At 33.8% G+C, this 24,394-nt stretch overlaps 1 protein-coding gene across 1 annotated transcript in view; it reads right to left on the bottom strand.

The window, feature by feature from the left end:
* LOC129230570 (C-Maf-inducing protein-like) overlaps positions 1–24,394 on the bottom strand; it is a 305,729-nt gene that overhangs the window by 58,395 nt on the left and 222,940 nt on the right. Inside the window, exons 9-10 of the mRNA XM_054864975.1 lie at positions 7,223–7,324; positions 5,274–5,363 (exon numbers count right to left, since the gene is read on the bottom strand). Coding sequence (XP_054720950.1) covers positions 5,274–5,363; positions 7,223–7,324 — 192 coding nt within the window. The remainder of the gene's footprint in view (positions 1–5,273; positions 5,364–7,222; positions 7,325–24,394) is intronic.

Raw genomic sequence — 24,394 nt, 5'->3', positions numbered from 1 at the left:
GCGAATACAATACTCCCTTTTTTTGGAAAAGGAAGTAAAAAGGATAATGTCTGTGCGTTTTGAGCAACAGAAGTAAAACTCGAAAGAGGTTTGCAAACAACGTGCTTGTATATTCCTTCTTATATTATTATATTTTAAATTTTAATAAAAGACAATACCTGTGCGCTTCAAACAGTAGACCTAACATGCTAAAAAAATTTAACACGGACGAAATCTGTTTACATTTCTTCCTCTAATGTATTTCAAGTGTTACAAAACAATAATATTTGTGTGAATGAAACAACAAAACTTAAACCCTTAAGGTTTTCCTAAACAGATTAAATTTTTTTACGTTTCTTCTTACATTAGAATATTTTAAATGTTAAAAAAAGGACAATATTTGCGTTATTAAAACAATTAAATTTAAACTTTAAAAGGTTTTGTAAATAGACAAAGTTATTTTACATTTCTTTTCAGATTAGCTTATTTTAAACCATAAAATACAGTACCTGTGTACTCTTAACAACAAAACTAAACCTCTAAAAGGTTTTATAAACATAAAACAATATTTTATAATTCGTAGCACATAAATCTATTTTAAATGTTATAAAAGACAATACATGTGTACTCTAAACAAGAAAACTAAAACAGTTAAAGGTTTTGCAGAAAGAAAAGATCTGTTATAATTCTTCTCATATATAAAGAGTGCTTCAAAAAAATGTATACACATTTTGAACTTCCATAGAAAATCTATTTACAGTCCAATGTAAATAAAACGTAAATAACAAATGTTAATACTGTTCAAATTGGTAATTAGCAGCATCAATACAATTCCGACTACGAGTCACCACTGATTCTGTACATCGTATCAAAACGTCCAATGAGATTTCTCTTGGATCTCATTTCAATGAATACCTAGATTACGTGGTTTGCTTTTGTACACCTCATCTTTTACTGTGCCGCATAAGAAGAAATCCAGAGGCGTAAAGTCTGGAGAGTATGCTGGAAACTCGATTCGCCCCCTGCGTCCCATCCACTGGCCCGGCAAATTTTGATCCAGGTAAGCTCGTACTTCCCTGTGATTATGTGATTATGACATCAGCCTTGTAGAGCGGGAAATCCTGAAATTCAACTTTGCAGAGCGTAAATATATTTTCAATGGAAGTTCAAGGCGTGTATACGTTTTTTTTTTTTTTTTGAAGCACCCGGTATTTTTAATGTTTCAAAAAGGCGACAGCAGTGTGCTTGAAAAAAAACTTAAAGTATAAAAGTATTCGTAAACACTGACAAATTTCATTTATATTTCTTCTTACGCGGTGAAATTCCGTTACAAGAAATACCAATACAACGAAATATCCGTTTCAAGGGAAGACATTATCAGTCTCGACTTAATTTGAACTACATTTCTTGAATTATATTATAATGAAATTTCCATTACAAAAAACGAAATTTCTGGTTTCTTGAAGTTCGTTGTAACGAATTTCATAGCATAAGTATATTTTCCCTAATAAAGAAAGGAAAACTTGTCCGTTTTAAACTACAAAACGAAAACTGTTAAAGATTTCGTAAACACTGACAAAATTCTTGTTATTTATATTCTCATACAAGGAGTACCAAAATAAACAATCTATTTCCGTGAAAATACTAATGTATTGATTTCTTTCCCAGATGTCTGAAGAAAAGTTCTGCTTAGAAGAAAACATAGCCATTATTTCCTGGAAACTTAGTGGTCAAACATATAAAGAGGCTGGTAAGTTGCACCAGTGAAAATACGGAAATGAGTCAAAAACAATCAGAGTACTTGTGAACAAATTCGGAAACATTCGATGGTCCCAACTTGATATTAGTTCAGGACTTAATCATCCGCCACGTTACCAGTTCGTCTGAATTAGTTGAGTGTCGATTGTTCGTCTGAATTAGTTGAGTGTCGATTGTTCGTCTGAATTCGTCGACTGTAGTTTGTTTGTCTGAATTTATCGGAAGAACAACCATCGTTTTCCGGAACCTGGGAGGTAAAACATATGATGAGGTTCGTAAGCTGTACAGGTGAAAATACGGAAATGAGCCACCAACAATCAGGCTACTTGTGAACAAATTCGGAAACAATCGATGGTCCCAAATTGATGTAGTTCAGGACTTAAATATTCGCCATGCAACCAGTTCGTCTGAATTTGGTGACTGTCGATTGTTCGTCTGAATTAGTTGAGTGTCGATTGTTCGTCTGAATTCGTCGACTGTAGATTGTTTGTCTGAATTTATCGGGAAGAACAACCATCGTTTTCCGGAACCTGCGAGGTAAAACATATGATGAGGTTCGTAAGCTGTACAGGTGAAAATACGGAAACGAGCCACCAACAATCAGGCTACTTGTGAACAAATTCGGAAATAATCGATAGTCCCAAATTGATGGGAGTTCAGGACTTAAAAATCTGCCACGCAACCAGTTCGTCTGAATTTGTTGACTGTCGATTGTTCGTCTGAATTAGTTGAGTGCCGATTGTTCGTCTGAATTCGTCGACTGTAGATTGTTTGTCTGAATTTATCTGAAGAACAATCATCGTTTCCCGGAACCTGAGAGGAAAAACATATGACGAGGTTCGTAAGCGGTACCAGTGAAAGTACGGAAAACAGCCACCTACAAGGGCTAGTACCAGGTTACTAATGAACAAATTCAGGAATAATTGATGGTCCCAAATTGATGGTCGTTCAAGACTTTTTTCATTCGCCATACTACTAGTTCGTCTGAATTTGTCGAATGTCGATTGTTTGTCTGAATTTATCAGAAGAATAACCATCGTTTCGTGGAAACTGGATGGTCAAACACATGAAGACACTCGTCAACTGTAACCAGAAAAACAACCACCAACAAGGGCCAAAATCAGGCTACTTGTGAACAATTCAGAAAGAATTGATGGTCTTCCAGGACGTTTACATCCACCACGCTACCAGTTCGTCTGAATTTATAGACTGTCAATTGTAAGTATTGACAGTCTATAAGGGGACAGTCTATTGAGGGACAGTATCAGGCTACTTGTGAACGAATTCAGAAAGAATTGATGGTCGTCTAAGACGTTATTCACCCGCATCGCTACCAGTTCGTATGAGTTTGCCCACAAATAGCCTGATATTAGCAACTGTTGGCAACTCTTTTCGTATTTTCGGTAGTGCAGCTGAAGCAACTCTTCATATGTTACACTACGCAGTTTCCAGGATTGTTCCTTCTCCTAACCAAGAAACCACATGACAGTGAAATTATGGAAAACATTTAAATCAGTAGCAATTAAAAGAGCCTTGTAAAAAAAACATGTTTCAGGACGCAAATTATTTGCCCTCGTGTCCCCTTTATCGAAATATAAGGTCTCAAAGTCTGCCAAAATTTTAAGAAAAGTCGCCAAATGTAGCGAGTTTCAGTGAGTTCCCTGGTAAGGAAAGTATTTCTTCAAACAGTCAAAGCCATAGACTAATAATAAGAGTAGACCGAGCTATGGCAACCCGTTTGCTGCTCACAAACCAAACCATGTGACTGGTGTGTATCTTAGCAACGGCGTTGATCGTAGCGGACGACAGAGAAATCATGTTTGCCAAGCGCCAAGTTTAATTTTTTATTCAAGTTCACTGTTGCAGTGCATTTCCTTGCAAAGAAAAATATGTAAACGGAGGAGCTGTAACATTTCACAACCAAGCAGTAATATGAATATTACATTTTACATAATTTCTTGCAATTTTTCTCTTTCAATTCGTGCTTCGCTATGAAGTTTATAACTATTTCTATTAAATATTAAGCTCTATCAGTGAAACACATAGGAATACATTTTATAACTATTTTGCTAGCTTCTGGAACTATTTTATCTTCAGAGAAGTGAAATGCATTTTGAAAAGGTTTTTAAGTGTTAGCAAGTTACTCTTAATGTTGGCGACATTTTTAGCTCGCCAATTTGAAATATCCCTTTCTCCCCCCCCCCCCCCCCCCCCATTGAAACTGAAAACAACCTTGATTTTTTGTTTTCTCTTTTATGTACACACACTATCTTTAATTAATCGGTATTTCTATGTTGAAATTTTAAACTTTCTGAGGTTGTCAAATTTGCCCCTATTAATTTGTGGTGAGATCCGTTTAATAATGCTTTGACGTTATTTATAAAATTTGAAATACCAAACTTGTTTTGAAAATACAACTTATTTCTATCATTTTTATTTAAAGAAGTAAAGTGGGAAAATAATTCAGTGTTTAGTTTACTACAGTGGTGGATTTCTAAATTGGCTACTATCTAGTGTAGCTTACGGCGGACAACTTCCGTGGGCAGCAAATTTTTGAAATCAGAAATTTCTTCGTCATTGGCATTTATTAGAAACGTCGTATCTCCTAAGTTCTTTCACTTTTGCAAGAAATATAGTATAGGCAGTAATTGTTTCAGCATAATATGTCGTTATAATAAATACATAACAACATACGTATTATAATATATATATATATATATATATATATATATATATATATATATAATAATACATATACAATATATGTATTTATTATAATACATATTATAATAAATACATAACAACATATTATAATATGTATGTTTCAGCATATATTGTTTCAGCCAATTTGTTTCAACTTGTTTGCGGAGAACACTTTTAGCCAACACAAAACATTACACTTAAAATGATTAGTTCCAAATGAAATAAAAGTTACTGAAAACTGTTATCTAAAACTACTTACTAATGTCAAAATAATTCATAACTAAAAGAGAAACAGTTCAATCTCATTCTGTCTTAAAATACATTTTGAGTGCAAAACTATAGTTAATACCGCCATCTAGCAATCATACTCCCAAAGTTTTCGCCAAGCTACACACCAGTCACATGATATATGTGTGAATCAATTTTCTTCATCTGCAGGAATAGGAAAGGTCGGTCTATTTTTATTATTAGTCTATTGTCAAAGAATTAGTGTTTTAACTGTCCGTGTTAGTGTTTGACAAGCATTAGTGTTAATGTTTGACTTCTTACACTAAACCTCTTAACTAACACTAAACCTCTACACTAAACCTCTTAACTAAACCACTAAACCTCTTACACTAAACCTCAAATCAAAAAACTACAGGTTCATAACACACTAAAGGCGTAAAAATATTAGTATAAGAAGTCAAAACCTTAGCGTTTTCATGGAAATGGTAACTTTATTTTGGGAACACTCGGAATTCATAGATTTGAAATGTCAGAGAAATAAAGTATGCACCTGTGTACTTCAGACAGCAAAACTAAAATTATAACTAGAGGAAAACAAAACTTACATAATATCTAGAACGGTGATAAAGCATTGTAGTCTCGTCTCCCAATCACAGTTTATTACAGTGGAATCATTTCTATCTTGGTCGGTTTGGCTGCAACAGAAGAACATAATATAGAAATACATGATTCTAACGGTTATACTGTCGTAAGTTTAGAATCTGCTTTCGCCAGTAGTTCCCAACCTTTTTTTTTAATCCGAGGGTCGCATCGCATGCTGAAATTCTCGCGGGTCAGAACACTTATATAAAATTTCAAAACATTTAACATGTCTTGAAATAATGTGGGAAAGGGAAGACATTTACAACCCAAGATGTTATTTTCATTACTTAATGCTTAGTTTCTTAATTGCATCTGTTTTCCAGAAATCAATGTCTGAGTATTTGACTCCAAATTTGGGACACTGTGATTACTCGTAGCTCTAGATTTGTACATTGAACAAATATAACAGAATACTTACATAAAATTTCAAAACATTTAACATGCCTTGAAATAATGTGGGAAAACAAGTGAAAGGAAAGACATTTACAACCCAAGATATTATTTTCATTACTTAATGCTTAGTTTTTTAATTGCATCTGTTTTCCAGAAACCAATGTCTGAGTATTTGACTCGAAATTTGGGACACTGTAACTACTATAGCTCTAGATTTGTACATTGAACAAAACAACAGGCTACAAGAGTTATCTGCTCATGCGGGCCTTAGATTGGGCACCACTGGTATCCACACACAACCAATGAGAAATTAACAATATTGTAAGACATGTTTTGTTTATTTGTAATAATAATAATAATGTGATTATGATAATTATTGCTATAATAATAATAGTTATTATTATTATAATTATAAGAAACATCTGTAGTGTACACACTATGTTCCAATGGAAAACTCGCAACCACCAAAAAGGTGCTTAATGTGTGATTGTGTGCATCAAGTGCTCAAGTGTAAGACCTGTTTTAAACACCGATTTGTTCTTACTGATAGGCTTCATAATGCGAACACATAACTATTTAGAAAGTTTTTAAAATCCTTTGTTTTTTCCCGCTTATAGATTGTAGGAGTGGACAGTCTCAAAACATGCCATCGGCAAAATTCAAAAACCTAGCAGAAAAACAGATTTAATTACACAACTAATATTATTTGTTGGTGAATACCAAAATAAATAAATAAATAAATAAATTTAGTGGAATGTAGTTTTAAAGGGGTTCGGGACACAAAAATCGTCAAATTTTGCATTTTTTTTTTTTTATCATGTGAAAAATTACTCCGTGTTTTTCTGCTTAAGAGGACATTTAAATCTTGTTTCTATCTTAAACAGAACGAAAGATATAATTATTTTTGTTGCATGCACCTAACTAATGTGTACTTAAGTTTAAAACTTTAAACGCGTTTTTCTCCAGGAAGCAATTTTTCCCGATTTCTTGCATTCAAACTCTTATAAGTCAGGAACCGATAAAGATAAAGTAATGAAACTTGGAGCATATCTTTTTCAAACAGTTTACTTTAAATTTTATTCGGCGAATTTGAAAATTGACGTTTACTGCAAAAATTATGATTTTTTTTTAAAAAATGTATCTTCAAATTTTTCGAAATTTTTCTTAAAACATTTTTTATTTTTTATTGAATCAATATTTTTAAAATCGCCGAATAAAAATTAAAGCTTAGATATTTGTGCGTAATTCATTTAAAAAAATTGAAAATTGATCAAGAATATTTTGAATTATAGCAATTTAAAGCAACCCCATTTAAAAAAAAAAAAAACTAATTACATTTAAACAAAAAAAAATTTTTTTTCATATTTATATTATGATTTTGCTTATTAAATAAATGGTGAATCAGTGCAAAAAATTTCAAAACTCTAAAGTATATAATAAAAAAAAATCAAAATCTGTCCCGGACCCCCTTAAAGCTACAATCGCTTTGGATAATAGAAAGCAGGAATCAAAAACTTACTTTCTCTTTTCTTCGTATAAAGAATAGACAGCAGCCAAGCAGATAGACACCAGATTTGGTAGCACCCTAGGATGTGGACAAGTACTAGACACACCGTGGATGCTAAAAACGAATTTTTAATTACAATCCTTTTTGAAGTGGTCACATAAAAATCGTAATTTGCACAACAATTCAATTCAAAGACTTGTAGAACGATGGAGACAATTTATAATTTGGAGATCAGATGAGGCAGTGGGAAGCAAAAGGATGTAAGTGGCAAAATTAAAAATTTGGAAATAACCAGTACAAGGGCAGATTCAGGGGAGGGTCAAAGGGTCAGCTGACACCCCCCCCCCCCCGTGACGAGAATTTTGTTAGGACTATCATTAAAATTAAATTTTTTAGATCCGAATTTTTTCTCATCGCGCCACAACTCAAAGGATTGACTAAGTTCGTTTATTGGGTTATTGCTATTTTGAGATTTTTTATTCATTTTCAAAAGAAGAGTCATCTCTAATGAGCTTAACATTTTTTTTTCAGAGCACTCTTCCACCTCAAACAACATGTCGTCGGTGTACACTTTTCCCAGCTATTTTATAGCTGTTGCATATATTCAAAGCTGTGTCATATATTCAAATTATTTGAGAAGGTTTTGATCTCATTTTTGGGGGAGGAGTGCTCCTACCATATGCGGGGGTGCGTAATTAACCTTGGAGGAAGGGCACCCCTGCTTAACTAATACTTTTTTTACATAGGAGGTATAGTACCGACCTTGAAACTTGACCCCCTTAGAAACATTTCTCGATCCGCCCCTGAACCAGTACACATGTTAGGTGAACCCCCCCCCTCTGTCTTGGGGCTAATGATGGCACTAGTAGCCCTGGTAGGTGCTGCTATATAGCATGATTTAGAAAAAAAATCAATGAAAGCCTACCTGGGACGTTATCTTTAAACGCTTTTTACTCAAAACTTGAAAATGTCCACTTACATCCCTTTGCTTCTCACAGCCTCAAATCAAAAAACTACAGGTTCATAACACACTAAATAGAACATTTGTCGATAATTGATGACGTTTTTACGGTTTTGATAAATCAATTTTCAAACTAGATTTTTACAATATTTTAATTTGAATATTTGATATTGTAGAAAATTATCGTCTTATTACTGTTCGTCATAATCTTTATTTTGCGAATGGCGATACAATCAAGTCCTCAAGTGATTATTTTACTGTTCCCTTCTCTCTTTTTCATGACTTTTGGCTTTTAAAAAAAAAAGCACTTTCACTCTCTCCTTCTAATTACTTACTGAGAAAAACAACATTTCACATGATTAAAATTTTCCATTTAGTTTAATCATCGTCCGTGGAGATTTTCACTTTAAAAGTATTTTAATTAGAAACTTCTTCGTAGTTTTTTAATTAATGTTTGTTTCGAACTTAGATTTCAGTTTAAAGCCTTATTCTGTTATCACAATTATTTCCCTATAATTTTGAATATTTTTAAGCAAAATATTTCCCAGACATGTGTTTCATTTTGAAGCTTTTTTCATTTTTGTGCACATTTAAAAAATCACAAATCTGATACTGTCTGACCACGGATTGTATGGAAAGACAAACATCCGTTTTACAGCCGGAAATAGACGAATCTATTATTTTGCAGAAGCAAAATCTCATTCAAATGAGCGGAATACCGGCATCAAATTTTTACTTTTCCCCCTCATTAAGATAGATTAGTCTCGTCTGGACGTTTGAAAATTCCATACAATTCGTGGTTGGACAGTAATTTGTCATTTCTTTAAAACTATGTCTAAATAATGAATATGAAAACGCACAATTCTATCGCCAAACTGCTATCTTAACAAACTTGTAGATGCGTCCGTTTTCTGTCTGTAAACCGGTTCCTAACCATTCTATCAATTACATTAATGATGCAATCCTAAATATCTAACCATGTATTTTTTTTTATTTTCATGTATAATTTTATACTCAGTCACTGATGATTCCCGCGGTTTGAACGAAAAGTTTACTATCAATCATTGATGACTGATAGGGCTTGAAGGAAAGCTCAGTGCCAGTCATCGGCGTCTGACGTGTCCTTTTAGGGGTCTAAGACCCTTTACCATTCAAAATTTTTGATTTTCTGAAAAAATATTGGTTATGCATAGCTAAATTCTGAACAATGGATACTTTATTTATTACCATACTCAAAAAACTTTTCGAGTTACCGTAAAAAACAAACTATTCCTTGTATGATTTGGCCAGCAACCAACCGTTTTAACCCTCTTTTTCTCAGATGCCTGGTTTTGCGCGTATGGTATCTCCCTAAAGTTTTTTGAGCAATCACGATTGCTTATTACTTTTAGTTGACTGTTTTGATGTGCTATCATTTTATTTTCCCGCCGGCACCTTCTGCAGCATCACCGTCGGCCGTCTCCTCACGATGCTGCTCCTATAGCGAAAGCCGTCTCCAGGTTGCGTCAATATTCTACACACACACGCATACACTCACACACCTACACACACATACACACAATCATGCCTGCGCACAGACACAAACACACTCCTACAAACATACACATACACACACTCATGCCTGCACACAGACACAAACACATAGGCCTACATACACACACACGAACGCCTACACACACTCGCGCGTACACACACAGCACTGCATACAAAACACGCACACACATACATACACACACACGCACCCACACACATGCGCCTACACAAACACACACGCGCATTCATACACACACACACGCTCGTGATTGCGAAAAACATAATTTGAATTCAAGATGCCAAAAATTCAAATTAATATAATTTTTTAATATGTTTTCCTAAAACGTTTCATATTTGTTTGTCTGGTTTATCTTCATAACGTGAATTAAATTTCAATTAGTTCAGGCCAGAAAGTATTAAAAGATAAGTTTAATATTTAAAAAAAAAAATTCTCCGAAAAGTTCGGTGAACTTTGATATTTTTCTTTAAAATTTCGATTTATTTTTAAATTTAAATTTAGCTTTAGATTCTGAGAGAAGTATGTGGCAATTCTTTAAAATTAGTATTAGAATTATACATGCTTTTGGCAGTAAGAGTGCGCCGTTAGATGCTATTTTTCGAACTTGAGAAAAAGTAAAATTTATTGTTATATTTTTTTCCCGCTATAAAAGTTTTCTGTTTAAATGATGTTATGTGATGTATTTTTTTAATCAGATTTTCAGTTTTCTTTTACAACTAAAATTTAAATTTTAGCTAGTAAAGAAAATTAATTACAAGCTTCAAATAATGGGTATTTGGCGTGTTATATTAACATTTTTAAAGAGTCCTGATAGCCTTTAACGAGTTAAAAATTTAAACTATGAGAGGCTATGAAATTTAGCCTTAATATTTTACAATTCGTGCACTTTGAGCATTGCATTACACTTGAGCTTAACTTGTTGCGGTTTGTAAAAGGGAAAATAGTTTTGAAACCATATTACTAAAGTTAGTTTCCTAGTTGATATACTACAAACGCAGAGAAAACTGTTTTACAAGGGACTCGAAAGGATTTTGTTTTCTCGCATGAAAACTAATTTAAAGGAAGGAAAATAAAAACCAGGAATTAATTTCTTCTTGACTCAGATATTTCTTATTTAAATCAGTAGGTTCTCCAGGAAAAATAACTGAGTTTATGAAAATCAGTTTAACGAAACTATCAACTAAAAATATCCAAGGATATGGTTGGAGTTTCCTTTAGAAAACAAGTCTAATGTGGGGAACTCGGAGATTTCTTACCGTAGAAAAGAAAAGTAAAGCACTTCTCATTTTCACTAAAATAAAATGACATTTTGACTGATGGATTTCAGTGAAAAAACGCCTTAATTCACAGAATAATTTTAGTTTAAAAAGAAAAAAAAACACGGAACTATAAACCGGTGGCGCTTTTCTTGTTGTGTAGTATCAAGTGACACTTTCTGCACGGAAAGCAAAAGTGTGCTGTCAAAGCCAGGCGTGAAAAGCTGACAAAAGTTTCAAAACCCAGAAAAGTATGCGTAAAACTAGGAGAGATCTGCTGCATACTCAAAGGAGAATAAAAACTGTTGCTCCGCTCCTTTTTCACAAATGGAGGAGTTTTCAGCTGTTTTTCATACTATACAACTAAAGAAGAAGAAAAAACCTCTCTTACAACTTTTCTTGAAAAAGAAGCATTTTAATTAGTTACTGGAGAAAAATAACCATTAATAAAGCCGCATTATTACAAGTGTTAAATTATGTCTTTAAGATAGGACACTTTGGATATGCGTTAAAAAATTACGGAAAATCATTCAAAAGTTTTTTAAACCAAAATTCGGAAATACGAAAAAAAAAAAAAAAGAAAAATTCCTGGGATTAGCAATTGAAATATTTCCGGGACAATCAAAGGAGGAACTTTTTTTTTCAAGGGAGGAAGGGGGGGGGGTATTTTTTTTTTAACTTAACCTATACTGCATATTCTAGTTTACAAATATTTCCGACATCAATTAAAAAAAAATTCCGGGAAGAGAGCATCCTGACATCAAAGACATAAAATCTCATTTTTTGAATTTCAGCTTCGAAAAATTACCGGTGGAAAGTTCCTTGAGGGAGGGGACTGCTCCTCCCTTACATCTGCGCCTGGGGCAACCCCGAAAAACTTTCACCCCTGAAAGTTCTCTTTATAAATTGTAATGACAGTGTAAATACGCGAATGTACACTCAAGTCGGTGTTTCCCAACTCAGATTTTTTAATTATATTTTTCTTACTAAGCAAAGATACTTAAAAACTGATGAAGCAAATGTTAAATTTTTGTGCTACTTTCAGAATTAAAAAATCTACAGCAGTGGCCACAATTCAGGATACTTTAAAATACATTATCTTTGTATGCTTATAGAAAATGTTTGGATTAAAATTTAAAATGCAAAACTGGTATGTATCATGAAATACACCGCCAGCTTCGTCATTTCCAGCCGAGGACTGCAGTTTTGCGCTTATTAGTTCTAAATAAACAGCTCTAAATTGAATTAAACATTCGACTTAAAATGTTGTTCAGTACTTTTGAATTTAAACTCCAACAAATCACTTTTTTCTTTCGAGTATCAACAAGTTTAGTTTTAGTACAGTGAAAATTCTATGCGTATTTATGAATATTTTAAGTTATTTATCTATTGATGGATTAACAGTTTGGTGGTTTAAATATTGCTATCTACCATTGGGCCATTCTACAAAAAAGTCAACTGCTTGTCCCGCACGTGACGGTTCATATGTTTCATTAAAAAGCAATATTTTGGTTATGAACCAAAAGCAAGAGTGCAAAACAAACTGGTAGCTTCCTTTAGAGGTTTTCCACACAATTCAATGCACAAAATCAAATTCAAATATTTACAATACAAAAAAAAAAAAAAATGATAAGATGAAGTAATTTCAGTTTGATTGTATAAGAAAGTCTTCCTTTTAAAGAACAAACACAATAATGACTTGTTCCTACTGTAAACATGTCAGCTGGGCTGTCAGTTTCAAGTTGACACTACATTTTGATTAATGATTCATAGAAAAAGAATAGCAATTGACCAGGGAAGTTAGACACTACAAACTATTGCGTAAAAAATTAAAGTAAGTATAACTTTTTTGCATTGCTAACGTTTGAGTTTAGCTTTTTATATTGAATTAAGCATCAAGTTTTCTTTAAAATGATTTACACAAGTTTGGATTCTGTAACATTTTCAGAAGCATACAAAATAAAAAACAGTAACCGAAATTTTGGCCACCACTGTGTTATCATTTTACAAAAGGACTATTGAAAAAATCTAATGAACGTAAAGACCATAACAAAGTGATAAAATTCTCAAGCCATTTATACGGGTGGGTCATTTTTACATTTATATTTGCAACTTTTTCCCAAAATTTTAAGCTTTGGCTTTAAATTTCTATGTATTTGAAAACAAAAAAAAATAGTTAATACGGCCCCTGTTTATCCGGATCCAAGGTTTATCCGGAATACATTTGTAGAAATTTTAAAAAGTTTTACACTCACATAATTAATGGTTTTAAATTGTGGTAGTAAACTAGAAGTCCACCAAATATTCATTTTTGTTTTGATTAAATGTACAACTCCTGAATAGATCATGCAAAAAACAATTAATCTAATAAACAACATGGTGTACTTGGAGCGTCAATCTGACACTACTACAGCCAAACTATACATGATCAAGAGTTTGTGCTTTTTTTGCTGTAACAAAAGATATGTCAGCTTATTAAAGAATGTACTGCTTATTATCCCTATTATCCGGATTATTCGGATTTTCGTTTATTCGGATTATCTTGGTTCCAGTTAGTCCGGATAAACGATGTTGTATTGCATAAGGAATCATTATGTATCATAATATGAAGTACAATCGAACTTGCTTATAACGAGCGCAAAGGGACCGCGATATTTGTTCGTTATATCCGAGTGCTCGTAAAAAGCGAATTCGTGAAAAAATTCTTAAAAATTCATCGTAGATGTTTTTTTAAATTCTTCTTTTTAATCACTGTACAGTATCAAATATGTTGGCTACTATGCTTTGAACTGTCCGAATGTCTCTTTCTTATGTCATTGTTTTTGAGGAATTTACAAATACACACTTATGTAATTTTTAAATGATTCTTTACTCCACAAGTTGAAACGAGCTGATGTGTGCATCACATGACTTCCTTTTACACCAATATAATGTTATTTCTCTATTACTGCAATTTTAATGTGGTTCTATCACTAACTCTATAAATATCACCAACAATGACCAAATTGAAACAAGATTTAAAGAAAAAAAAGAAAATTAAATCATCAAATTTGTCGCCAAGTTGGCGACAAAACTTGGCGACCAAACTGACGTTATATCGCCAAGTGTCCGCCAAATTATAACACCACTTGAGTTTAAATCGAAATTAACAATGAATTCCCCCCCCCCAAGGTGCAAAAGACCCCTTTAGAAACACCTGAATGCAACCAAAAAAGGAGGTGCACAACTAAACTCCACTAGGAGTCTACGTACCAAATTTAAACTTTCTAGGACATACCGTTTGTTGTGCGTCAAAGTAAGTTTCTAAATTTAAAAACTCTTACCATCAATTTAACTTCTTCAACGCTTCCAAAAGTCGCGGGGCAATGAAATCATTTGTACTGAAGTCTTCAGATATTCCTTCGTGTAGAAATTGTGACACAAACACTTGAACTTTTTAACTTAGAAAAATTTAATTACAGCACAATAAACTACAATGTTAGTTGCAAATAAAAACTTGTTAATTAATAAACACAACATAATGAAGATATCGGCAACGAACTCTCTCGAAAATAAAATCTCCAGAATTTTGAATCTTACATACTGCTATAAGAACTGCTACGAGGTGCGCGAGTCCGGCTAATTTATTTAAACTTAACTACTCAGTTCAGTTCAGTTCTTGGGCGTTTTCCACACTCCCCACCTTGAGTTCAGGGCTCGGGACTCCGGAACTCAACTTCAATGCTGTCAGGCTAGGTGATGAACTGGTGGTGGTGGTGCAACACAAATCCTCAAGAACAGTCACAGGAGGGGGTTTTAACTTTTGAAGCTCACAAGATGACACCGCTCCCAACTCCAGAGAACACAACTTTTTAACAGGACGAATGAAGACACCCGTTTTTGTCTTGACTTTAGCAACTCGCACACATCCATCCTTACTTGTGAACACTTCTAGAACTCTTCCGAGTGGCCAGTCAATTCTTTTACAGTTATCTGTCCACACGATAACTAAGTCACCAACTTTTAGAACTGGAGAATTATTTCTATTAGTCACAGGTTGTCGCAACTGTCCGAGATATTCCACTCGAAATCTCGAACGGAGATCTTTTCGTATTTTCTGTGTATACGCGTGACGTTTATTTAATTTCTGATGATCCAGCACATCTAAGTCTGGAACACCGATTTCTCTAATCTCTTGCAAAAACATAGAAGGTGTAATCGGGGTAAGATCTTGAACGTCATCACTAACGTAAGTCAACGGTCGCGAATTTATGATACTCTCACAGTCGCAGAGGACTGTTAACATCTCTTCATAATCCAACGATGTTTGACCCAAAACTTTTCTTAAAATTCTCTTCAAAACTGCTACTAACCTTTCCCAAAATCCTCCCCACCAGGGAGCAGAAGGGGGGATAAAAATCCAAGCAATAGAAGAAGCAGTAGTTTCATCTTGAATCTTTTTCCAATCAATCTTGCTTAATTGGTTTTTTGCGCCAACGAAGTTCTTTCCGTTATCGGAATAGATAATTGACGGTCTGCCTCTTCTCGCGATGAATCTCCTCAACCCCAAAAGAAAGTTATCTGTAGACACTGAAGTCAACATCTCAACATGAACAGCTCTAAAAACAGCACAGGTGAAAATCAAAATCCAAACTTTTGAGTTATCTTTGAGGATCAAGGGTCCTGCTAGATCTATTCCTAGAATTTCGAAAACTGATGCATCTTTTACACGATTTTCCGGTAAAACACTTTCCTGAACTTCGGGCGGTTTAGAGTTGAATCTTCGACACACAATACAGGACTTGATTGCCTTCTTAATGGTTTTCCGGCTCTTCAAAATCCAGTACTTTTCTCGAAGCGCTGACATAAGCAGTTGTACGCCACAATGTCCTAACTCTTTATGTTTCCACCGAATGAGACTAAGGACAACCGGGTGTTCGGAGGGAAGTACAACTGGAAGCCGAAAATGCATGTCATCATCTCTAAAAAATATCTTCGTTTTCACTCGAATCAAGGCATCGTCGCCTACGATTGTATTGATCGATCTTAATCTTGTGTCAGGATTTCTTCCAAAAGCTTCTGATTGAATTTGCTTTAAAATTACTTGTTCAGCCTTTTGAAGCTCTTTACTGTCAAGAACACCAAATCGTCTATCTTTTTTGGATTTTTTACAATTTTCTACAAATCTGTAAATCCACGCGGTGATTCGTAGTAGTTTAAAGTAAGAAGAATATCTGTAGTAGTATTTTCCCTTATCTTCGGAGTTAGTAGCTGTGATTATAACTTTCTTCTTTTCTGCGTTCACTACTTCCATGTCAGGCAGAAATTCGTCTTTCGGCCAATATTCGGCAGATCTCTTCAACCAGTCCGGTCCGCACAGCCATTCCGTACGCAATAGCTTTCCTAAGGTACATCCTCGGGACGGAATGTCAGCTACGTTCATTACTCCTGGTACGAATCTCCACTGTTCAATTTTTGTCAGTCTTCTGATTTCTTGAACACGATTTTCTACGAATGTTGCCCACGGGCCTTCCTTTTTTATCCAAAATAGCACATCCATAGAATCTGACCAAAAGACAGTTTTTACGGCTTCGAGACGTAAGTCGCATATGATGGTGTTTGCTAATCTAGCTCCAATCGAACAAGCTAAAAGTTCAAGACGAGGAATCGTAATCTTTTTTAAAGGAGCAACTCTAGCTCTAGCGGCAATCAAATGACAAGTTACTGGGGATCCAACCTGTTCCACTCTAAAATATATGCACGTAGCATAAGATGTCTTGCAAGCATCACAAAAAATGTGTAAAGTTATGTCTTTAAGAGTAAATGGCAATTTGGATAAACGTCGGGATATTTTTAGACTGTACAATTTTGCAATCTCATTTTTCCACTTTTCGAAACGCTTCACTAATTCATCGGGAAGCCGAGAATCCCACAAAGCTTTGATTTTACAACATTCTTGTAAAATTATTTTGGGTATCAAAGTTATTGGGCAAGTAAAACCAATCGGATCGAAAATTTGATGTGTAACGGACAAAATAGTTCTTTTTGTGATTGGTCCATCTATTGTTATTTTTCTGACATCGCACGACAGCGTGTCTTCAGCGGTGTTCCACAAAAGTCCTAAAACCGACACCGGTTCACTTTTTTCCAAGTTAGCGATTTCAGGAATTAATGCATTACTCTGCCAACCTCTAAGATCAAATTTTGCGGATGATAAAAGCCTACAAGAATGTTCACGGAAATTTTCTAATTCTGCTACGCTGTCTACGCTAGCCACACAATTATCCACATAAAGAGAATCTCTAAGTTTTTGCGCAGTTTCTTTAAGTTCATCTGGGGCTTGATCGAGATGGTAAGCAAGTGTACCGGCCAGAAGAAAAGGGCTGCAACTTACGCCAAAAACGACACGAGCGTGGCGATAAATTAGTGTCTTTTCTGGATTGCCCTCTGCCCACCACAAAAAACGCAAAAAATCCCTATCGGCTGATTGCAAAGCTATCTGTAAAAAAGCTCGACGAATATCAGCAACCACCCCTAACTTTCCAATCCTGAAACGGTTCAAGATGGTAGGGATTAATTCTATCAAATTAGGCCCTTTCTCGATGCAATCATTAAGAGATAAACCTCCTGGTAAATGAGCGGATCCGTCAAAAACTGGACGAATTCTAGTAGTCAAACTTTCCTTAACTACTGCTCTGTGTGGGAGATAATGAGAAGCAGTTTCAGTTTTATTTTCTGAAATTGGAATTTTTTCTATTATTCTCTCTGTTTCCCATTCACAAAAGACATTTTCGTAGTCCCCTAAGTTTCTTGTATATTTAAGATTTTTTACCGTATTTTTCAAACGTTTTTCTGCCAAATTTTTATGATCATTTAGCAAATGAGGATCTTTTACCCACGGTAAAGAAACAATATATCTCCCATCCTCTTGCCTTCCTATTGTATCTCTAAAATGCTTTAACGCCAATTCTTGGGCTTCTTTTTTATTTATTTTCTCACTTGGATCAAGAATTCCCAAAGAATCTAAATTCCACAAATCATTTATTTTAGCGTCATTAACATGAAGAGATAACAGTAACAGTGAATTATCTACGTTAGCTTTATTTGAGTCTTTTCCCATGAGTGTCCATCCCAACTTAGTTTTAACAGCAACTAAACCGTTCGAAAAATGTCTGATTCTATTCGTGTATAATTTATCCGCTATATCCGCTCCTAACAACATGTGTATTTCATTATTATTTTCTTCATACAAACATGTTTTACTCATTGACGATATATCACTCAAAAATATACCAGCCCGCTTCAAAATTTTAATACACTGACCTGTCTTAGCCTTCGGAATAAAAGCGCAAATTTTCTTCTGATCCATTACTTCAATTTGAAAACCATGCTTCCGATCAAGACTACTCAAGAGCACAGAATAACGATTATGCTGTTCTGTAGTTTCTATCCCTCCAAAAAGCCCATGCTTAACAATTTCAGTTCCCGAACTCTTTAACCCCATTTTATTTGCAGCAAATTCCGAAATGTAACTTTTTTGTGACCCTGAATCGACAATTACACGCAGTAAATGTTCTAAACCTTGATTTCGAATACGCACAATTAAAGTTTGCAAATAAACTTCATTCGACGAAGATTGGTTTGAGAGGACGGAATTTTCAGGAGGGACATTCTTATCTACGTTAAGTTTCTGCTTATATTTAGTAAAACACATTAAAGAAGAATGTTTTCCCTTACAATGCTTACAATTTACGTTTGCTTTACAAAACCGAGAAATATGCTTCCTAATTTCTAAACACTTGAAACACGCTCCCTTTTTCATCAGGATATTTTTCCGTTCTTCTAGCGATAAATTTTTGGCAGATTCACATTCAGAACTGAAATGGGTAAATGAATCGCAAAATACGCATTTAATTTTTCTGGGATTTTCTATCTCATCGGTAGAAATCAGTTCAGACGCGGTAGCGATTTGTTTCCTATTCTTCCTTGAATCATTTCTATTACGGTTTTCGACAGTGTTTTGCCTATGTGGCGCGAAAGTCTCGTTGGGGGAAATTTGATTTATGTTAACTGACATAATATGCATTGCTCTTTCTCGCGACATCAAAGATTTTGACAGAAAATCAAGTAAGTTTGTCAGATTTGAATGGGTATAACTTTCTAATTTGCTATATTCTAAAACTAAATCCGCAGGAAGGATTTTTAATAGCAGGGGGCATAGTACACTAGTATAATTTTCCGATGACAAACCTAATGCTTCTAAACACCGTATTTGCGTTGTACAGTTGTCATAAAATCTTCGAAATGCACGAACATCATTAGAGTCTCTAAGAGGTTGCATATTGATGATATTATTCATATGAGCACTAATTAATAAGTCAGTTTCAGCATATCGGTCCTTCAATGCTCTTATCGCGTTATCATAATTTTCAGCTGTAATTGGAAATCCTTCAACTGTGTTCATGGCAGTTCCACCTAAATATGCCTTTAGGTAGTTGAATTTGTCAACATTATTCAAAAGTTCATTTTTATGTATCGCAGATTCAAAACTGTTCCAGAATGTTAACCATTGGCTCACATCTCCGTAAAACTTCGCGATAGTCAATTTCGGAAGTTTAACTCGTATAGTACTGTTGCTGCTTGTTTCAAAGCTTCTATTTTGATTTTCGCTGATGCGACTGACTTCCAACGAATTCTGACGCATTTCATTAATTCGTTTAGTAGCTCGAAACTTCCAAACAGTCATTTTCTCGCGATATTCTTCCGAAGTTTCAATTTCTTTTTCGAGTTCGTTCGGTTCAAAATTAGCTTCTAGTTCGCTATCTACAGCGCTTAGCATTTCAAATTTTAAAGTTAATATTTCTACAAGTTCTTCCACGATGTTTGCATCCACCTCACTCTTTGCCAATTCTGTTTCTAGCTTATTTACTGCTTTTGTTACAGCAGCTCGCATTACAGCTCGCTTTTTACATAAATTTTCTACACTTTTTGACATTTTAGATTGAATATCTTCATTTGTTTTAGACATTTCAACAAAGTTCTTAACTTTTAAATACAAATCAAATAACTTCACTGCAGTCCCGGCAGGGATGCCATGTTGTGCGTCAAAGTAAGTTTCTAAATTTAAAAACTCTTACCATCAATTTAACTTCTTCAACGCTTCCAAAAGTCGCGGGGCAATGAAATCATTTGTACTGAAGTCTTCAGATATTCCTTCGTGTAGAAATTGTGACACAAACACTTGAACTTTTTAACTTAGAAAAATTTAATTACAGCACAATAAACTACAATGTTAGTTGCAAATAAAAACTTGTTAATTAATAAACACAACATAATGAAGATATCGGCAACGAACTCTCTCGAAAATAAAATCTCCAGAATTTTGAATCTTACATACTGCTATAAGAACTGCTACGAGGTGCGCGAGTCCGGCTAATTTATTTAAACTTAACTACTCAGTTCAGTTCAGTTCTTGGGCGTTTTCCACACCGTTCTTGAGTTATGCGACATACATACACACAAACGCACATACATACGTACATACAGACGTCACGAGAAAACTCGTTGTAATTAACTCGGGAAACTTCAAAATGGATATTTCGGGCGTCTATACGTTCTTAGGCACTTATCCACGTGTTGTCGGGTCGAGAAAAAAAACTCTACATTCATTTGGGGGTGAGCAAAATGGAAATTAAGGCCGATTTATGAGTGAAAATTTTTTCGCGAATACAATACTTCCTTTTTTGTAAAAGAAAGTAAAAAGGGCTACCATCGTTTGTGATCTCAGAATTTATGATTTATCTTTGATTTATCTTATGATTTATCTTATGATTATGACTTTGGTTGACTTTACAATGTTAAAGAAAATTTACTAAAAAAGGATAAGTTGAGCTGGAAGTCAATAGAAATTTTACGAATTACAAAAATATTGCTCTCTTTAAGCGGGATTTGCTCGTTAAAAGCGAGTTATGCTCCCGCAGATTTAACATTGTACCAATCAAATACTTCTGATTTCCTCGTTAAATCCGGGTTCTCGTTAAATCAAGGGTCGTTATAAGCGAGTTCGACTGCATTAACTTTCTTAAAAGAAATTTCCTTAGTGAAAAATAATGATAGACGGTCACACCCGCAGCATATGCAAGCCAATATTTTTTTTTATACAAGAAAGTTTTTGACACTTCGTAATATTTGAAGCACTAGTGGTACCCGCACGCACGGCTTTGCCCGTAATAGAAAAATTAAAAGGTCTTTTGGTTCGCCTGTATATTTACAAATAATGTATGGTGTATTTTCTCGCCAATTGGCTTGTACCCATGTTACGGTTCCACGTTATGATAATTTCGTAATTTACTCGTGCATCTTATGATAATTTTGTTCTTAAAATTGGAATTGAAAAAGAACCAAATCGAATTTTCAAAAAATCGCTTCGAGGTGCACATCCCCATGCTACAAACTAACTTTGTGCCAAATTTCTTGAAAATCGGCTGAACGGTCTAGGTGCTATGCGCGTCACAGAGATCCTGACACACAGACAGAGGGACTTTCAGCTTTATTATTAGTAAAGATAAAGATAATGGTTCCTTTTACTCGAATACTCAGACATTTAAAGCCAAAGTTAAAAATCTCTGAAATATAGCGCAAAAATATGCGTAAAAATACCTTATTCATGTAAATAGATTGAGAAGAAAGATTTTGCGTCGTAAAAACACACGATAGAAGTGAAGCTTTCATATTTTCTTTTTTTTTAACATTCTGAACTGCCACTTCACCTTTACGTTTTGTCTCACCCTACGCTTTTGTTCTTTCTGCGCCTGACTCAGGAATATTCACAACAAAATTGTATATTTAAAAGAAGAAAATATGGATTATAAACAACGAGAAAACTAAACAATACTCGAAATCTGCTTTTTGATTCCTGCCAAAAGCAATGAAAAATAACTGTAATTATAAAGTTAATTTTATTGATAAAAGTTAACAAACTAATTTCAATGTTCATCTTAAGCAATGTTTTTTTACAACTCTAAACAGATGGACTTAACTTGAATCGAAGAAATCTTCGAAAACCTTCTATTTTTGAAAAGTTTAAAATGAACAAAATCCACAAATATATGCTTGTTTAGGTTCAGCCATGAAATTAATTTGTTAAATTTAACAAAACTAACTTTATAATTACTATTTTTGTCATTGTTTTTGCGAACAATAAAAAACCAACTATGTTACTTCCGTTACACAAAAAAGTTGAGGATCAGAATTTCAAAGCCCTCGCACAAAAAGTTTCACTTCAAAAAATCAAGTTTGAGAAAAATTAATCGAGTTTGAAAAAAAAAAAATTCTTGTTTGAAAGAAAATATTATACAGAAAAATAAATCGAGTTTGAAAAAAAAAAAGTCTTGTTTGAAAGAAAATATTATAAAGAGGCTATGCAATACTCTCAACTAGACAAAAAGAAATTTAGAGTATAAATAAAAAAATTCATCACATTTAAAAACTCACTTATTCCATCCGAGACTTAATTACATCTGTTTTAAATGAAAAATAATTGGTGGAAGACTACGCAGAGGAAAGTTTAAACACACCAGGCTAATGATGCAACTGGAGTAGGAGTTTCTCATTCCTAAATCAGGGAAACGCTTCCACATTTAAGAGGATTAATTCCATCAAATCCGTTCTGATCTTTTATAAGGGAACTAATTAGCTCTCTTGAATCTGAGTTCAATAACCTTTGCTCAAGTTAAAACAGTAATCTTCATCGCTTAAGGGAAAAATAAAGTTTTGAGTTTGGACGAATATAAATCTGTACTTTTGTTTAGGATTATACGTAATTAATGCCCTATTATATGTTTGTGCATAGTGCCGTGGACAGGTAAACAGCAGTATCTGCAAAAATATTTTATCGAGATATTTGAAAAAGCGCGTTTTCGGCTCAATTCTAACAATAAAGTTACGAATTCGACGGTTTTTTCGTGCTATTTTTTTAACCAAATAAGCAAGCTTGTACAACAAAGCGAAAATACACAAAAGATGATAAAATAAAAATAAAAAAATAAATAAATAAAGGAAAATGAAAAATTTGCAGTTACTGCCCTCCACTTGCTCACGCAAGTATAATAGGGCATGAATCCATGGAACATTCTTTGATCAAAAATGTTTAGTCATGGAATTTTTAAAAATCCCTAAGCTACGTACAGTGCTGGCCAAATTATTAGACTAAGACTGTTTTAAAAGCAAATTCTTTATTGATTACATAACTATAGACACATTAGCGAACAGTGAAATAATTATCTAATATTTAGTATGCATTCCATTGTTCTTGATGAGCATTTTAAGTCTTTTTGGCATACTTTTCACAAGGTTTACACCATTTCTTAACACTTTTTAAAGGAGGTAAAAAATTGTTTATACTCACTATTATATATACTCACATACACATACTCACTAATTACCTAAAACTAACTTTAAATATAACAGAACACACTAATAAAAAGAACTAGTGAACTCTTTAAGCTGATTGAGGTTATGTTCCTGGTAGGTAGATAAACAAAGAACATAAACAAAGCAGACAGCGCTGCCACTTGCAAACATATTATTATTATGAAATAACGTAATAATTAGTGTACAGTATGTACTGTACTTTAACAGTGAAATAAATAGTATTTTAGTACAAATAGTCCACAATAAAAACCTCTTTAGTCTATAATAATTTGGCCAGCACTGTATATCAAGCTTTTTGTGTGCATAAAAAGGCTGTAGTAACATTTATTCATGCCAAAAAAAAAAACATATAAAGCATTAGAAATAATATTTTCTAATTCATTTCTGACATAACCTTTTCCGCCTGAAATGAAATAAAAATTATGGGATTTTCAATTACCATTGATTTTCAGTTATTTTCAGGCATAAAAGTGTTTGAATGTTTTCTTGCATGAAAACTGCCATCTCAATAATTTATCCAGCTGAAAAATCAAGTTTTCCTCGACGTAAATGATGTATCGATCCATTTGGAATCCATGTGTGTCGTTTGCCATTTTTAAATTTTAAATACCTTCCGCAAAAATGATCACACCCACTTGATTTATCGGAAAATCAGCCCTATTTCTGACACGAAAAAATTAAAATTCTACCAACAAGTTTGAATTTTGAAAGTTTCAAAGTATAAAGAAATTCAACTTTCGCTGGGTATTTGATATACGTGTAAGATATTGTAACAAAAGTAAAATTTCAACACGCAAACAGTCAAGAATATATAATAGCTTAAAAATTTAGCACACTTTTGATCTTGATTTCATCAAAGTTTGAAGAATTTCTCTATTTGTTCTACACTTATACATCTTCAACTATTTAAAGAATTTGGATTTTTCACTAAATTTCCTTTTTGAGAATGTAAACCCTGCGGTTGAATCGGTTTTGGGAACGATGAAACAATGTTTTTATTTTAA

This window comes from Uloborus diversus, chromosome 9, assembly GCF_026930045.1.
Source record: "Uloborus diversus isolate 005 chromosome 9, Udiv.v.3.1, whole genome shotgun sequence".
NCBI classification, from domain to species: Eukaryota; Metazoa; Arthropoda; class Arachnida; order Araneae; family Uloboridae; genus Uloborus; species Uloborus diversus.
This window is presented reverse-complemented; position numbering and strand designations above follow the sequence as displayed.